Source organism: Benincasa hispida, chromosome 2 (genome assembly GCF_009727055.1).
Source record: "Benincasa hispida cultivar B227 chromosome 2, ASM972705v1, whole genome shotgun sequence".
NCBI classification, from domain to species: Eukaryota; Viridiplantae; Streptophyta; class Magnoliopsida; order Cucurbitales; family Cucurbitaceae; genus Benincasa; species Benincasa hispida.
In genome coordinates this window covers 43,327,650-43,347,509 of record NC_052350.1, presented here as the reverse complement: position 1 = coordinate 43,347,509, position 19,860 = coordinate 43,327,650, and the positions used below count along the sequence as shown (strand labels likewise).

Below are 19,860 nucleotides of genomic sequence, written 5' to 3'. Positions count from 1 at the left end.
ACTTAACCAAGTATGACAGTTTCGCTTGCTCAAGCCTAGTGCACCTACAATGCTTTTAAAGGGAGCAATAGACCAGTTACTTGTAAGTCTAAACCATTTACGCCTATCATGTTCATGCAATTTTCTATAAAATGTCAGATCCTTTAGATGCTAAATTAATTTTCATGAACAGAAACAAAAAAAAAAAAAAAAAAAAAAAAGATTTTCCATTTAGATATTGGCAATGAAGTTGCTAGTAAATGTACCTGAATGAGTTTGAAGCTGAAGTTAATGTACAAGACTAGCAGATGCAAATCAGCTTCAATTGAAAATGAAACAATTTTTTCATGTACACAAAAAACACTACCAATAATCGTTACACGAACAAGTTCCATCCTTAAAATGGTGATATCTAATTCGGTCCCTAACGACAATCTCCCTGTCGTAAACCTTCGAAATGAACTTTATCGCTAGATGACAGTCGCCACATACTCTCAAGTTCTTCACAATGCGGATCGGAGTTCCAGGTGCTGTATTCATCAACCCAAAAGCAATGGCTAACTTCTCACTGTGCTTTAACAGAGCTGTTTCTCTGTCCTCATTGTCGTCGATGTCGAGCAGAACTTCTCCAGATTCAGGAATGTAACCAGAAATCTTCAACTTGGCAGCCATCTCATCTAAGAACAAATAGAGTTGTTTTGTTTGAGGATGAGACCGATCACCGATGAGAAATTGATGGAATGTCCCATTCAACTCGACGGAGCTACAACCTGGAGTTTTCTTTTTCCCACTTACTGCAATCTTCTCCCTCAATGTTCTTGCTTCATTCCAATTCCCAGTCAAAGAATATATATTTGCTAATAGAACATGGCAGCCCAGATGGTTAGGATCCAACTCTTTAACAATTTTCCCAATTCTCTCTCCCATTTCAACATCCTTGTGAATCTTGCAACCACTAAGCAATGCACCCCATATCACAACATCTGGTGTCAAAGGCATATTTGATATGATCTCTTCAGCTTCCTTCAAGCGCCCGGCACGTCCCAGTAGATCGACCAAACATCCATAATGCTCTAACTCAGGTTCAAGTCCATAATGACTCGCCATTGATTCAAAATAGCATTTTCCTTCCTCAACTCTATTTCCATGGCTACAAGCATTTAACAAAGCAACAAATGTAACTTTGTTCGGAGAAACTCTTTCTCTCTTCATTTGTTCAAAAACCTCAATTGCTTCCTTAGATTTTCCATGCATTGCAAACCCACCAACCATGGCATTCCAAGGCCAAACCTTTCGCTTCAATTGTCGTTCGCTCTTGAAAAGCTTTGATGCAAATTCTAACTCCCCACATTTTGCATACATATCAATAAGTCCAGCTAGCAACCGCTCGTTCATCTGAATATCGTTCTTTTTAATATATACGTGCATCCATCTTCCTTGATCCAATGCCACAAGATTAGCACAGGCAGCAAGGGCACTGGCTAACGTGTACTCGTTTGGGCTCGCCCCGTTTTCCAGCATGTTGTGGAAGATATCCAAAGCTTCCATGAAATGACCAACCTATGGATTAAGATCATATTTCAGCCTTCTTTAAGCATACCTAGAACTAAACTCAACTTATAATATACTCAGTAATTGCTTACCATTTGATTCCCTTATGGATGCAGGGGCAAGTTTGAGGAAATGAGACAGAAAAATAATTCTGTCTCACAATGAAAGTAAATATGGCTTCTGACTATGGCATAGCGTTTACCAGCATAGTATTACTGTGTCAAGAAGTAGCTACAATCATATAACGTTAAGATTTTGGATAAATTACATGTTATACTAAGTTTGTTAAACTTTTACAAGATTGTCTCTTTATCCCTCATCTTAAAAAAAATTCTAATAAATCCCTTAGGTCCTGCCTAGTAATGATTTCGTTTTTGGTTTTTAAAAACTAAACCCATTTCCTCTTACTATCATACAATGGTTTGCATCTTTTTTAAGTACAAGAGTCGTATTTTTAGCTTAAAAAAAAACTTTTAAAAACTACTATGACCTGGATTTTTAAAACAATGGTAAGAAGTAGATTAAAAAAAAAAAAAGCAAGAAATTTAGGTGTTTATCGACTTAATTTTCAAAAACTAAAAATAAAAAACCAAATGGTTCCTAAGCGGGACTAACTTTCAAGTTTTAATTTTTTTTTTCTAATAACTCTCCATCATTGACACAAAATTGACAGTTGAAGAGCTCATTATAACTTTTTTAAGAGTAGAGACTAAATAAACACAAACAACTAGTACACCTTTACAAAGGACATAACCTCAAAGTTTAAAGACCGAACTTATAATTGAAACCAAAAATTTGAAATAAGAAAATGAACAAACTTATGTTTTTCATGTAATTACCTGGAGACAACCAGAAATCATTGTTGTCCACGACACAACATCTCTTTCAGGCATTTCATCAAACAGTTGCCGAGCTTCATCCATTTTCCCCAATCTCGCATACCCACTAAGCATGATATTCCACGAGTACATATCTCTATTGGGGCTCCAATCAAACACCTTTCTAGCATCTACAACAAAACCCAAATTCACATACATCCCAATCAACGCATTCATCACAAACAGATTGTTTTCCAGCCCAAGTTTAACAGCATGAACACGAACTTGTTCCCCTTCCAGAACCCCAACACCATTGCCACATCCCTTGAAGACGAATGCAAACGAATATTGATTGGGCACTAACCTTTCTTCGCGGATTAAAGAACGAAACCTCGTGAAGGAATCTGCAGAGGAAGTGGTTGATAATGCAAGGGCCTTGATAATGGTGTTGTAGAGGAAGAGATCTGGTTGGGGACAATGGTCGAACACCATGTGGGCATAAGAAATTGGAGCGAATCTTGAGGAGGAAATAAGTTTGAGGAGTTTGTTAGTGGGGATTGGGTGTACAATAAGGCCGGTGGTGATCAATTGGGCATGGACTTGTTTGATTTGATGGATTGATTTGCAGGAATCGAGTAAGAAGAAGAGCTTAGAAGTGAAATCGCATCGTATCATTTTTCTGAAAACAAGGACTTACTGAAGAAGCTTGAAGAACATTCCCTTGTGGGCAGCAATGGCGGCCCTGCATTTCGCCATGTTCGGGTTCGGAGATTGTATATTGGTGATCATTTTTGTCTGCAGAAATGGAATTACTATGTTTGTAGTTGCAATCAATATCTACCGAAATATTGAGGTTCTAATTTTACTTAAATTTCTACGTAAATCTCTATAAAATATCGATGATATTTCTGTAAAAATTATAAAAACAAATATTAAAAAAAAATAATTTCAAATGAGTTGACGTATCTATTATTTATATTAGTAATATTTTGATATTTAATTTTTGTGTTTTCGTAAATTTTTTTACGATATAATAAAAATATCTATTCATCTCTCATGTCAATGTCAAACCCTAGAAACATAGAAATATCTATAGAAAAATCGACATATTGATGAAATTTTAATATTATGGTTACAATTATACCACCAAACTTAAAATTGTAAAAATTGAGCCCTAAAATAAATTAAGTGCTAAAATTGGTCTTTTAAATTTATATAATGGTAGAGTTAAGATTACAATAAATAAGTTTCTTTAAAAAAATATTACATACAATAAATTGAGGATCCAATTTTAACACTTTTATACATTTGAGAACTCAATTTTTAAAACTATAATTGCAACCGCTAGTTTTTTAGTGAATTCATTGTCATGTTATCTTATACCAACAAGAGCGTTGTTCAATTGGCATAGTGTTCATACTATCGACTTCGAGGTTTGAGATTCGATTCCCTTACAATACTTTAAAAAAAAGAAAAAAACTTAAAAGATTGAATTGAAGACAAAATGACAACAATGTCTCAAATCTACCATTTTTGCTATATTTTTCTTTTCAATTTCAAATATATATAAGTTTATTTCAAATAATAATCTATCTCGTGTTGTTTTAATTTTGTTAACGTGCTCTCTCTAATTTCTTATGGCATATTTTTGTAGTGTATTTTTCTTTTAAAATTTCTTTAAGCACTATTTCCACATTTTTGTATTTTTTTCTCTTAGTCTTTAATATTCTAAGTTTTTTTTTTCCACTCCTAGACATCACCTACAATGTATCTCTCTCTCTTTTTTTTTTTTTTCTTCAATATTTTTCATTTTTCTGTTTTTCTAGGACCTGAAGTAGCTAGGTATCACATTCTTTTTTTTTTTTTTTTTATTTGTTTAAGGTATGTTATCTTTTCCAATTTTTTCATTTTTTTCTTTATTATTTTACATGAATTATGTTTTTTAATCTTTGTGTGGGATTGAGATTTAGATTGAATAGTCTTATTTTTTTTTTTTTAATAAAAACTAAATAAAAGAATAGTCCTTTTTTTTAAAGGAAGTTAAATAATACTTATACATAGGTTTTTATTTCTAATAAAACTGATTTAACTTTTATTTTAAATTTTTTATTATAAATAAAAATATTATTAGTTTATTTGTTCTCTTACTATCAAAGGTTTAAATCAAGAGATACAAAATTCAATTCGCAAACTTTAGAAAAGAAAAAAATAGTTCTAAAAAGACAATAATTCAAATTTGTTTTCAGTAGTATGAATTTTTTTATTAAAATATAAAGAAAAAAATAATTGTCAAATATAATACTCTTATTTAAATTTATACATATACATTCCATTTTCAACGTTATGAAATACTTGCAATGCACGAAATTTCAACTGGTATACATAAAAATAAAACACAAATGAAAACGAAGATTCGTAACCATAGTTTTGCATTAAATGTAGTCTACAAATTTGGAGATTCTAAATTTCAAGCCAAAATATGAAATCTGTAAAAAAAGAAAAAAGTATATATTTGTAAAATAATTAAATATATATCTCAATTTCAAACGGAATATATATCTTAATAGAAATGAGATTAAGATTTAAAATTAAATATGAAGTATATAATTTATAACAACCTTAAATTTGTACTAGTTCTAAATACATTTGGAATAAATCTCGTATATATTTAAAATAAACCTTGTATATATACATAAGAAATGAAACATAAATGAAAATGAATATTTATAACCATAACCAAAATTAGGGATTCTAAATTTTAGGTCAAAATCCGAAATATGTAAAAAAGGAAAATTCGTGACAAATGTGTGACTAATGGCAGAAAGTATCATTCAAAAGCAAAAAATTTCTACAATCAAAGAAATACTATTATGGCAAATCTTGCATTAATGTAATATAAATCGAACTGAAAATTATCAAACTAGGTTTGAATTTTTAAAATATTTTAATTATAAAACAATATAAAAATTTAATATGAGAGAATGTATTATAAAATATATAATACAAACCTTTCCTAAAATTAAGGGATATATATCATATTTGTTAATGAATAAAATAAAAAATCATTTAATGATGACATATAATGAAATTAGTTATTTTAAAAAGTATCTCCAAATGATTATTACTAAAAACATTTTGAATTATTTTTAATATTTTAATTACAAAATAATACAAACATTTAATAGGAGAAAGAGTATATTATAAAGTTAAAATTGTCCAAATCAATTTGAAAATTTAGTTATGAAATATAATTAAAGTCCACGACATTTGAAAAATAACTAGGTCAATTTTATAAATTTTTATTGTATAAATAATGGTAGAATTTCAAAATTTTGGTAGCTTTTCAATTAAGTTGTAAAGGAAGTTTCTTTCCATCATTTCTTTTAAGAGAGAATTTCTAGTAGTACGAGTATCATATTTTTCTTTATTCATACTATGAATTTGTTAATTTCATAAATATTAGTAGATTATTTAGTAGATTTCACATTAATGTCCATCTTTTTAACTCTATTTTTAATATTTTGAACATTTTTCATTCTTTTACCAAACATTGCGCTCCCTCGCTAGTATTTATGTTCTTTTTATCATTTCCTTATCTCTATCTCGAAAACAACAAGACATATGTTTTCACATATTTTCAATTTTCTTTGACCATGTTACAAATTTCCCATTTTTTTAAAAATAATGTTATTTTAATATATATTATTAAAAATAGGGTAGGACCGAAAAGATTGACAAAAATAGGTTTTTTTTAATCATGTACNAAAATAGGGTAGGACCGAAAAGATTGACAAAAATAGGTTTTTTTTAATCATGTACCCGGTACACGATTATGCCTAAATCGTGTACCCGATTCACGATTAGATCTAAATCGTATACCCGATACACGAGTGCCTGGGATCTGGCACGTGCAGACTGCCAATGTGGCTGTCATGTAGTGTTGACTGAGGTAATCGTGTATCGGGTACACGATTACCCTAAGTCGTGTACCAGGTACACAACTTCTTTCTCCATTAAACCACGACGCCTCTTCTTCTTCCTCCATTCGAAAACCATCCGAATCCTTCTTCCTCCATCCAAAAACCATTACCGCCATAGCCATATTTCTTCCTCTGGCCATGAGCTTTTTCTCTTGTTGTTGCCACTGTGAGCCGATCTACTGAAGGGTTTTCTCCATCCGAAGTGTTTTCTTTGACTGAGGTAAAGTTTTTTTAAATTTTTTTTCTAATATATGTATTTGTTTATAAAAATGAGGATCAAGTTCGAAAATGTATAGTTTATGGATCCATGATTTAGATGTATAATCTTCATATATATATCATTTTGTTTGCATTTGGGCTAGATTGCTTCATATATATATTATTTTGTTTGCATTTGGGCTGAATTAAATGTATGGTTCATGGATATACTATTTTGTTTTTATTTGGGCTGATTTAAATGTATAGTTTATGGATCTTAGATTTGGGTTAGTTTAAATGTATAATATTTAGATCTTATATGTTGAACTTAGAAATTGAATTTTGGTGGGCTATTTGTTGGGTTGACATATTAAATATTTTTTTTTTGTCAACTATAACAGTTGAAAAAATCATAATAAATTTGTTGGTGTGTTCTAAAGATTTAGTTATTCTTGAACCTGGAAATGATGAAGACAGTGATATTGATGTTGAAGTTGAATTATTTAGAAATGATAGTAGTGGGGAACATGATCTTGAGTTGGTACCGTCGGATATGTTCACCCAAATAGATTGGGAAATTACGAATTTAACATGTGAACGAGGGTCAACTTTGGAGGAAAAGAGTATATGTGTAGATAATTGTAGTCTAATCTATAAAGAAATGTTATTTAATACTAAAGAAGATTTACAGCTTGCTGTAAAAATATATTGTGTGACAGAACACTATGAGATTATTGTAGTGGAATCAAATCAAGATCTTTGGTATGTCAGATGTAAACAGTGGAAGGATGGTTGTGAATGGAGGTTACGAGCATGTCGACGTAAAACTCATGGGATGTTCGGAATCAACAAACTTCAAGGGGAACACTCATGTTTGTTTTCAGAATTGACATAGGATCATTTACAACTTGATTCAAATTTTATGAGTATTGAAATCCAAAATTTGGTTAGAGCTGATCTTGAGGTACCTGTGGCCCTACTCCAAGAAGCAATTAAAAAACAATATGGTTATAATGTTAATTATAGACGGGTGTGGTAAACCAAGAAAAAAACATTGATTGTTGTGTTTGGTGATTAGGAGAAATCATATTCAGAGAGTCCGTATTGGTTGAGTGCTCTTGTTCATTAAAATCTAGGAACATGATCAGATTGGTATTTCCTTTCGTCTGATGATTATTTTTGGTCGAGTTTTCTGGTCCTTCGGTCCTGCAAGAGAAGGGTTCAAACATTGTAGGACATTAATCCAGATCGATGGAACTCATCTCTACGGAAAGTATAAGTGGAAATTATTGACCGTCTTATCTATTGATGCAAACGGGCATATATTTCCCCTTGCTTTTGCTATTGTTGAAGGTGAAAATTCATCCAGTTGGTTATGATTTTTGTAGGCATTGCGTAAATATGTTACCCAAAGAGATTGTATTTGATTGATTTTTGATAGACATAAAGGCATTCTTGCTGCAATTAGTAATGAGAAAATTGGTTGGAGTGAACCTAGAGTGTGCCATCGATACTGTTTTCACTATGTTGCCAGCAATTTCAGTACGAAATATAAATCAAAGCAACTAAAAGATTTGGTATTTAAGGCAGAAAATCAACACCAAAGGCGCAAGTTCATTCGGTGCATGAAAGAATCGAAACAATTGAACCTTGAATGCCTTGAATATTTTTTAGATATTGACTTGGAAGACACAATCACATGACGGTGGGTACCGCTATGGGTGGATGACAAGCAATGCAGCTGAATGCATGAATGGTATTTTCAAAGGTTCTAGAATGTTACAAATTACTTCTTTAGTTAGGCTAACATTTTATTGCACAATATTATATTTTGAACGTCGAAGACAAGAGATCAGTGAAGCACTCGATCGTGGGGACATGTATACAGAATATACCCTAAGAAAACATAAGAGGTGGGAAAAACGAGTATCTACGCACACAATAACATCTATTGACAGGGAAACTCAAACTTTTGAAGTAGAAATTGACATAAGTATGATTTCTCCCTATAAAGGACAACACACACAAGTTTTGAGCTTGAAAGAAGGAACGTGTTCTTGTAATAAGTGGCAGTTATTCAAGATTCTATGCTTTCATGTAATTGCATTTTATAATTACATGCGTTTGACATACATACCTCTTATTGATGAATGCTACAAATTGTCCAATTTCAAGCGATGTTATGAAGGTCACTTTCATCCAATAGAACACCCAGATTTTGTCAGATTAATTGGACGCCATATACAAGATATTTGGTCATCACTACCTAATTACTGTTGTGATGGTGAAGACATCTGGTTGACCGTTAGTCCTCTTATATGCTTCCATATAGTAGAGTGACATCATTCAGATCGTGTGTTGAGACAGTTTGGTCAGCGACAAACGATATCTTTGTTGTCCTATACACTCCCAGCACTACACCAGATTGATTTGAGAGGTAAGCACGACCAAGACTGGCGTCGAATTCACGCGGAATATATATCTATTGGCATGGATAACATGATCGTTGTGAACAAGGAGAAATAACATATGGGTTAGCTGTATCAGATGACTATTTTTCTTGGTACGATTCAATCACGAGGCGATTTATCACACCTGACGACTCTTAATATTACTACGTGGTAAGAGATTTAAAAATCAAACATTTTCCATATATATGATATGAATATTGTTTAATATTTATTTTTTTCATCGTACAAAATAATTTTATCGGAGATATACAACAATATTCGGTACAACACAACTTACTAGAGTTGAGTTCAATGTGTTACCAAACATTGGTCAACATAGAAATATTATTCAACAAATAAGACGACTCAATGTTGCTGACATTGATCGAAGACGTATTCGTCGTAGATGACAATGACAACAGGGTGAAGCTAATTTAGAGGCACAGAAGACAACCCCATGTGGGATAAGGGCCAGGGGGTCGTGTTTAAATTTCATGTAAACTTCTATTTTCAAATTAAATAACTAATTGTAAATCTTCTTTAGTATCATGACATTTTTTGTTTTTTTTTTTTTAAATATGAATGCAGAATAATTATCTTTCATTGTAGATTAAATATATAACTAAGTTTAATAATGAAGGAATTTATGGACCCGGTCCTAAAGTCTTAATATTGTTGTATATCTTCGATTAAAAAAAAATAATTAGTCAATCTATTTTTTTAAAAAGAAGAAAAAAAATCATGGACCGAGTCCACGAGTCTCCATACGACCGGTCAACCAAGTCAGCCGACATGGTGCTGTCTGGATTAAATGCTAATCGTGTATCCCGTACACGATTCTTCTAAATGCTAATCATGTACCCCGTACACGATTTCTCTACCCTACTTTTGTCAATACTTTCCATTCCCACCTATTTTTAAAAATACTTTTCCATGTACCCCACTTTTGTCAATAATTTGAAAAAACACTATATTTTTTTAACTTCACCCCAAATTTGCACTTTGATGAAATTGTATAGTGTGTTTATTAATCAAATACTAAATTATGTAATTGTTACAGTTGGGGTCGTTTAGTTCAAGATTTTAGATGCTTGTAAATAAAGGATGCTAGAAAATAAGATGTATGGAATCAAAGATAAGTATTTTGTTGTTCATGACTAATGTTATCATAATCTTATGAATATGCATGTATTTAATTTATGAAATTAAGCATGTCTACCTTATATAATTTTAATAAATATATTTTAATAAATAATATATTATATAAAAAGTAAACAAATGAGTAAAAATGTGATATGTGATAAAGAATATTAATAAAGAATACTATTTTTTTTCGAAATATGACATGTTAATAATGAATGATGTAATAAAAATTAATCACAATAAATAATTAATCTATTGTAAATAATCAATAAGTAATTAGTTATGATAATTGAAAATTAGTTTTTTGCACCAAATTGATTTAACTTATCTTAATTAACTAATTAAATATATTTGAGATATTTTTTTTCTTGAACATATTACTAAAGCAAGAGGAGGGATGAGGATGTGCATTAAAATATCTCATTGATGACTAATTAATAAAAAAATTCAATAAAATAAATAATTATTGCATTCATTTAATGAGTTTTGATTTGTAAAATTGAATTAAGTATATATTCTAATGAAATATTATTGAATTATTCAAGTTATATAATTAATTGCATTGATTTTGGTAAATTAATATCAATTAGTTTAAATTAATTAACAATATTCAAAATAAAAAGTAAATGAATGAGGGGAAAAAAGAAAAAAAAAACTCACCTTGTTATAAGGCATGGAATACCCCTTATCCTCGAGAAACAGAATGCCTCGAATTGTATATTCTCATGTCCAATCTACAAACTTTGTACCAAACAAGTGTATCAAAAGCCTTTATCAATTCCCATCTTGAAATTTCTTGTACCAAACAATCCCTTAGTGTTTCTTCCTTCATTACTATATTCTATTTAATTATTAGTGTGTGTGGCATCATTTTTGTTCATATTTATTAGCGTTGTTATAAAGTTGCATTCAAGTATTGAAATAAATATCGACAGGTTGATATATCAATTCGTAAATCAAAGAGTCAACATCAGTATTAAGGATTAATCAACGTATCTGATATCTTTTATAAATACAAATACATCATAAGAAAACAAACATTTATAAATCTAAATATGAATACTAATAAATGGTTCAACAACGTTATGCTCCGAAGCTATCTGCGTGACGATCATGTCCCCTTGATGCAAATCTCTCGGATGAGATGATACTTCCGCTCTATGTGTTTCATGTGCTTGTGACTCCGAGGCTCTCGGGAATTAGCCACAGCATCATTATTATCACAATAAAGGGTGATAGACTTTGACATGTCTGGAACCACTTCTAGATCCGTCAGGAATTTTCTGAGCCACACAACTTCCTTAGTAGCTTCAGAAGCAGCTACATACCCAACCTCCATGGTGGAGTCAGCAATGTACCCCTACTTGGTGCTTCTTTAGACTACTGCTCCTTCATTAAAAGTGAACACTGATCCTGATGTGGATTTCCTAGAATCCTTATCAGTCTAGAAATCAGAGTTTGTGTATCTTGTAAGGATCAAATCCTTAGAACCATACACGATCATGTAGTCCCTCGTTCTATGTAGATACTTGAGGATATTCTTAACGATGGTCTAGTGATCAAATCCTGGATTAGACTGATATCTACTGACTATCTCAACCGCATAGCAGATGTCAGGTCTAGTATATAACTCACATACATCAGGCTGCCAACAGTCAATGCATAGGGGATCCGTCTCATTTCCTTAACTTTTTGAGGTGTCTTAGAACACTGTTTCTTAGACAAATAACTCCATATCTGAAAGGCAGTAAACCTCTCTTGGAGTTCTGCATCGAAAAATTGACAAGCATTTTGCCAATGTACGATGCCTGAAACAGAGGTAGCGTTTTGTTCTTTCGATCTCTAAAGATCTAAATTTCCAGATCAAACTAAGCTTCTCCCAAATATTTCATTCGGAATTGGGTCGCTAGCCAATTCTTAATTTTTGTCATAGATATGTTGATGGATGTTTATGGGATAGTTGTCTCTGTTTAAGTTACAAAAGTTAATTTGTAAGGGCCCCTACGTTTTTGGGCATTATACTTGCAATCGAGTCTGTATTCGTTAAGGTTTTGAGTCGTTCGTGAAGCTTCAGACGTGAAGGTTGCAGTGCGTTTCGATGGAGAAGACGAAACGATGGTCACATCGTGGAGCTTGAACTAAACAATTGTTTAGATTTTGCTATGTGTTCGTTTTCTATACGATCATGTAAAGTTGTTGCATGATTGTGTTGCGTTGGCTGCATGATCGCGTAGGTGCTTGAGAAGTAGACGATCGCATGGTATTTGATACTCAACGCATGGGTTGCGTGCTAAACGATCGTGTGGACTTTCATGCTCATCGCATAGTCCAAAGCTACGCAATCGTTGTTACACGATAGTTTATACTCGACGTTCGTTGCTCGACGGTCGGGACATTTGCTACACGATCAAGCTGCAAGGCTTCAAGGCGAGCGGTTCAAGACCCGGTTCACTTGTTCCAAACCGGTGGACTCAACTTTTGTAATAATTTAGCCTTTTCTTTTCCGAATTTGAGATTAACTATCCCGGTCCATCAACTTTAGTTAAATATGCATGTGATGTATGTTTATATTATATGCCATAATGTATGTCATATAGTTTTAAAACCAACCATAAGTTATGCATTTGATATTCATGCAATATTTTATATTATAAGTGTTATAATATACTAGTATGCATGATTTAAATTACATATAGCATGCTCATGCATCATATAATATAAGAGTTATACTATATGTCCCAAGCTGATGCTACTTCCTGTCCTTTCTGTCCGATAGCATCTCCCCTCTTGGAACCTCCTGACCAATGCATGGTCTTGCTATCAACGCATGGTCTCCTCTCAATACATTCTTTTTTATGTCCTTTGAAGAGTATTTGAGATCTCATCTAAAGTCCTTGGCCCAATTTATATGCGTCCAAGATTTCTCTAAGGCCGACACCTTTTACTTGGCTGCATGTCAAAGTGTTTTCCTTAGCATATGCCAACTTCCAGCCTTTTCCACCTTCTGCTTGAGGTGTCTTCATTTCACACAATCAACGCAACCCTTGCATCAACGCAATCTTAAGTGTCTTCCTCTTCCATAACCAACGCTTGAGGCTTAACTTTGCATGTCTACTCATGCATCCACCTCATTTCCTTAAGGCCTAAGACTCCCTCCTAGCAAGCCACACATCTGGATGACGTCCTTCATATACATTCATCCTTCATATGCGTCCATCCAACTCAATATGCATTCAACTAGGATGATGACCAACACCCCTTTCAATGCATACTGATAGCCTCGGATATCCAACACATAGCAGATCATCAATGCATAGCATATCACTAACGCATAGCATATCACCAACGCATAGTACATCACCAATGCATAGCACATCACCAACGCATAGCACATCACCAACATATAGTACATCACCAACGCATAGCACATCACCAACGCATAGTATTGCACTGCCGCATCCATCGCTGCATGCCATCGCATCCATCATATCCATCACATCCATTGCTGCATGCCATTGCATACTACCAATGCATTCCTTCGGCCGTATGCCTCCAACGCATTCCTTCGGCCGCATGCCTCCATCGCATACTACCAACGCATCTCCTTCCGCTGCATGCCTTCGACCGCATGGACACATACCATCGTGTCCAATGCATCCATCGTAGCCATCGCACCTCATGTGTTGATCTAATCTCCAGCCGCATAGATGCATACCATCGTGTCCAACGCATCCATCGCACCCACCTCCATCGCCGCAGGCCTCTATCCATCACATCTATCTCATCCAACGCATCCATCGCATCCAATGGATCCAACGTCCAGTGCCTTTGGATGTGCAACTTGAGGCTGCCGCATACCCGATCAATGCGTTGGTGCCATGCGACCGTCTTATGCATTGTGCTATGCATTGGTGATGTGCTATGCGTTGGTGATGTACTATGCGTTGGTGATATGCTATACGTTGGTGATATGTTATGCATTGGTGATATGCTATGTGTTGGATATCCGAGGCTAGTAGTATGCGTTGAAAGGGGTGTTGGTCATCATCCTATTGAATGTATATTGAGTTAGATGGATGCATATGAAGGATGAACGCATATGAAGGACGTCATCCAAACATGTAGCTTGCTAGGAGGGAGTGTTAGGCCTTAAGGAAATGAGATGGATACATGAGTAGACATGCAAAGTTAAGCCTCAAGTGTTGACTATAGAGGAGGAAGACACTTAAGATTGCGTTGATGCAAGGGTTGCGTTGGTGGTGTGAGATAAACACACCTCAAGCAGGAGGTGGGGAAGGCTGGAAGTTGGCAGATGCTAAGGAAAACACTTGGACATATGGCCAAGTAGAAGGTGTCGACCTTAGAGAAATCTTGGACGCATATAAATAGGGTCAAGGATTTTAGATGATAACTCAAATTCTCTTCAAAGGACATAAAGAAAAGTGTACTGAGAGGAGACCATGTGTTGGTAGCAAGACCATACGTTGGTCAGGAGGTTTCAAGAGGGGAGATGCTGTCGGACAGAAAGGACAGGAAGTAGCATCAGCTAGGGACGAGGAGTTCTCCCAGAATACTCGTTCGTTTGATATGACTCTAAAGCCATCTGAAAGCTAAAAGAGTCTATTGTTTAGGGTAGGGCTTCCGAAGAAGAAGCTCCGAGGACTCGGGCTGGAGAATGAGGCAAAAAAAGAGGGGTCGAGTTGTCGGGTAAGCTGAGCCAGTCTTGATGTTTTGATGTTTTCGACGAAACCACGAGGAGTTATGAGCTAAGATTTTGAGATAAGCTTTCTGAGACATTTTAGAGCATATTTGTAGAAGGAAGTAATACGAGATAAATCCTAGAACTATGGGTAGTCTGAGCTTTAAATTGAATCTGGAATTTAGGGTTTAAGAGGAGCCCGAGAAGATCATGGAACTTCTAGAGAGAAAGGTTCCTAAACGAACAAGGTGAGTGGTACTTTCCTTTAGTATTAAAGCATATCTTTTAGACTAAATTGTATATGTTTATGTTATGAATGATTATATAGCATGAGAATGAGATTATGTGATCGGGATGGTCAGGGGGTCAATAGACTTAGTGCCTGAGCCCGTAAGCAAAACCTCACAGGATGGTCAGGGGACCGAGAGGTCTAGTTCCTGAGCCTGTGAGAGGATCCTCGTATGAAATGGTCAGAGGGCCGACGGACCTAGCTTCTGAGCCCATAAGCGAGGAGCTATGTGCACATATTAGAAAAGGAAATGTAAAGAGTAAGTGTTGTATTTAGTAACAATTATCTATCTACTGTGTGTGTAGGTAGACAACATACTCATTCTAGTTACTTATCAGTTTAGCTATCTACCGTGCGCGTAAATAGAGTTGGAAACAGACTCATTCAAGGCGGAGGTTTGAATGTAACCTCATATTTATGCTATGCTTATTATTGATGAGTTGAAATAGACTCTAGAAGTTGCTTACCACTCACTGAGCTTTGTGAAGCTCATTCTGTTATTTCATGTTTTTCTTCCCAAGTAGTGAAAGGTAAGGAGTTCCAGGGTGCTACTAAGGTCAAGGTCTGCCACAAGTCACAGTTACACTTCCGGAGGGTTTTACAGTTGTTGTTGTAAACCTTGTAGATAAGTCTTGGAGTTGTATAAATGTTACATTGTTGTAATAAAATGGGCCTACTTAATCCGTTATTATTTGCCTCCTTAACTTAAACAGTTGGTTGTTGAATTTGTTTCATTAGTATCAGAGTTATTTTCGCAAGAGTTATTAGACAGTAAGTGTCAACAAAAGGGTTGATAACTACTGCAGTCACATCCTCTCCTAGGCTTAGAGGGTAGTCTAGGGCAGGGTGTGACAGCTTGGTATCAGAGTTATTTCCACAAGAGTTACTAGGCAGTAAGTGTCAACAAAAAGGTTGATAACTGCTGCGGTCACATCCTTTCCACAGGCCTAGAGGGTAGTTTGGGGCGGGATGTGACAACCTTAGGTTAATTTATAATTGTTATAAATAACTCATGTATGTCTTACTTGCAATGTCGGTTTTAATTTTTTTCATTTATTTTATAAGAGTTATAAATAAATGAACTTAGAAATTAAAATCAATAACCAATAGTTGCATGCAAACTTAGGTAAAATCATTTTTTAAAATAGTTTTAAAATATGATTGAGATAGACCTAAGTTCACAAATTTCTAATGAGATTAGAAATTAGACTAATCTTTTAAATTGGTTTAGTAGGATTAAATTGATTTCAATAAAAGATTAAATTTGTAGCAAATATATCTATAAGGAACTTTTTTTTCTAAGGTGGGTTCTGGCTAGGCTGGGGTTTTAAGCTGACGGAACGAAACACCCCTACCCGAGAACCTACCTGGAAAGGTGAATTAGATAAATTTGCTACAAGCATGCAATTGTTGATTAATATTTGTTAAAGTGTTTAATGATTGTTAATCAAAATTGTTTAACTTTCCAATGTAAGTGTTACTTTTGGGAAAACATAAACAATCACTTAGTAAAAATAATTGGCCATATTTTTCTAAGTAAATTAAACCGTAGGTTGTTAAAATACTCAGTGGGAGGAAAAGATATATATGATATGTCATTTTTCCACTCATATTTCTCCCTTAATATTCACATCGTGAGATTCATGCTTGGCCTCGTGGTGCCCTGGGAGCGTCCCCCTTCGGATGGTGTTTGCATGAATCAACAAGGTGAATAGAGAGATTATTTATAGTAAGTGGGAGAAGGATGTGTGTCAACATGTCCTACGGTCTCTTTCATTGGTTTGCATCGTGAGACCTTCTTGTACAGCCTTGAGATGCCCTGGGAGCATCTCCCTTTGAATGGTTTGTGTAGTTGGTCAATATCAAGGCAAACTCCAGAAATGGATAGGGTCTCTTTAGTTTTTGCCCCAATCGGTTTTTCCCTTCGGTTGGCTCATTGGGGTAGAACTCTAAGATCTAAAATGATGGGTCACACTTAGGAAAATTATTAAGCAAGTTAATAATTTCTTGACCAAATAAATGATGATTGATCGTTATAGGAATAAGAGTTATTCTGGTATAATGATTAGTTTAAAGTGTCTCAATTCAGTGAAGGGAGAAATTGACTACCCTTTGGTGGCTTTTGTCTTAAATCACTGAAGCCTCATTGCAAAAATTAAATGTTAAATGGGGTTCATTTAGATTTTGCTAAAATTGATTAGATTTTTCCTTTAAAGAGTTATGCTAAAATCTTATATAGATCAATATGTTTGTTTTTTTTAAGCAAAATGTCAAATATTGATTTTCTGTTAGTTGCCTTTTCTACTTTGACCAGTTTTAATTACATGACGTGGAAAGAATATATTAAAACATTTTTCGTGGTAAACGACCTCGAAGTTGTCATGTTTGAGGATTGTCCTCAAGTCCCAAGCCTCGATACACCACGAAATGTTCATAATGCATATGAGGTATGGATGAAGGCTAATTCGAAGGCCTGATTTCACATTTTGGCAAGCATACCTGATGCATTAGCTAAAAGGTTTGAAAACATGGTTATTACACATGAGATCATGGAATCAATGTGAGAATTGTTTGAACGAAAGTTCTTACTATTCAAGCAAAATGGGATTGATGACAATGAAACCAGTAGTGTCAGTTCCCAAGATAATCTCCAGTCCATATTGAATGTCAAGGGACTAACAGAGAAAATAATTGTTGCCAACTCTAATGAAGTTCATCGACGAGAATTGTCCTCCGAGATGAAACTTGGAGTTGATAATATGGGTCCTGATACTGATCCCACTATTCTCCAGAAAAGGAAGAACTCCAACAATGATAAATATGATTTATTTGTCTTGGAGACGTGTTTAGTAGAGAATGATGATTCTACCTGGATAATTGATTCAGGGACTACTAACCACGTGTGTTCTTCCCATCAAGATTTAATTTTTGGAAACAGTTGGTAGCTGGAGAGATGACTCTTATAGTCTGTACTGGTGAGGCCGTTTCAGTTGTTATTGTAGGCAGGCTTAAATTAAATTATTGGATAACGTATATATAGTTCCTCATATCAAGAGGAACCCAATTTCTCTTTTTTGTCTGATTGAACAAAATTACTCCATTTCCTTTTCTGAAAACAAAGTGTCTATTTTTAAGAATGGAATGTAGATAGGTTTTGGTTTAATAGAAAATAACTTGTATGTACTAAGACTGTTAGTCATAAAAGCTATGATCAATACTGAAATGTTCAAAACAGAAACAACTGTAAAAAGACCAAGAATTTCTCCTAAAGAAAATATCCATCTTTGGCATCTAAGCTTAGGTCACATTAATCTCACTAAGATTGAAAAGTTGGTGAAAAGTGCACTTCTAAATGGTTTAGAAGAAATCTCTTTACTAGTATGAATCATGCCTTGAAGGAAAAATGACCAAACGACCTTTTACTGGAAAAGGTTATAGAGCCAAAGAAACCTTAGAGCTTATACATTCAAATCTCTATGGTCTGATGAATGTAAGAGCACGAAGTGGATATGAATATTTTATCTCTTTCATAGATGATAATTCTAGATTTAGGTATCTATACCTAATGCAACATAAGTTAGAAGCTCTTGAAACGTTCAAGGAGTACAAGACTGAAGTTGAAAACTTGTCAGGTAAGAAGATAAAAACATTACGATCTGATCGTGGTGGAGAGTATATGGACTTAAGATTCAAGAATTATATGATAGAACATGGAATCACGCCCCAACTCTTAGCTCCAGGTACACCTCAGCAGAATGGTGTATCAGAAAGAAGAAATAAAATCCTGGTTGACATGGTTCGGTCTATGATGAGTTATACTGATCTTCCAAACTCGTTTTGGGGAAATGCAGTAGAGACTGCAATTTAGATTTTGAATAATGTTCCGTCAAAGAGTGTTTCTGAAACACCTTTTGGGCTATGGAGAGGTCGTAAATATAGTTTACGCCACTTTAGGAATTGGGGATGTCCAGCCCACGTGCTTATGGCAAACCCTAAAAAGTTGGAACCTCATTCAAAAGTGTATTTATTTGTAGGTTGCCCCAAAGAAACGAAAAGTGGATACTTCTATGATCCAAGTGAGAATAAGGTGTTTATATTGACAAACACTACCTTCTTGGAAGAAGACCACATGAGGGATCATAAGCCACAGAGTAAACTTGTTTTAAATGAGATTTCTAATGAGACTGTTGAGACTTCAACTAGAGTTGTTGAACAGATTGATAGATCAACAAGAGTTGTCGATGTCTGTTTATCTAGTCATTCATTTCAAGAGTTGAGATTACCTCGATGTAGTCGGAGGGTTATGAACCCACCTGTATGCTACATGGGTTTAACAGAAGCCCAAAACATCATATCTAATGATTGAGTTGAGGATCCATTGTCTTATAGGCAAGCAATGGAAGATGTTGACAAAGATGAGTGGATTAAAGCCATGAATCAAGAAATGGAGTCTATGTACTTCAATTCTGTCTGAGAGCTTGTAGATCAACCTGATGGGTTAAAACTTATTGGTTGCAAATAGATCTACAAGAGGAAAAGAGGTGTAGATGGAAAGGTATAGACCTTTAAAGCTAGACTTGTAGCAAAGGGTTATACCCAGGTTTAGGGAGTAAATTATGAAGAAACTTTCTCACCTCTTGTCATGTTAAAGTCTATCGGGATTCTTTTGTCCATAGCCACATATTATGACTATGAGATATGACAAATGGACGTCAAGACTGAATTTTTGAATGATAATCTTGAGGAAACCATC

The 19,860-nt window shown here is 34.4% G+C and overlaps 1 protein-coding gene across 1 annotated transcript; it reads right to left on the bottom strand.

Moving 5' to 3' along the window:
- Window positions 1-267: 267 nt before the first annotated feature.
- On the bottom strand, window positions 268-3,023 carry LOC120070671 (pentatricopeptide repeat-containing protein At5g66520-like). Its single transcript, XM_039022507.1, has 2 exons — window positions 2,370-3,023; window positions 268-1,539 (listed from the first exon to the last, which is right to left on the bottom strand). The coding sequence occupies exons 1-2, from the start codon at window positions 3,021-3,023 to the stop codon at window positions 343-345; spliced, it is 1,851 nt and encodes a 616-aa protein (XP_038878435.1). The 3' UTR covers window positions 268-342.
- Window positions 3,024-19,860: the final 16,837 nt, after the last annotated feature.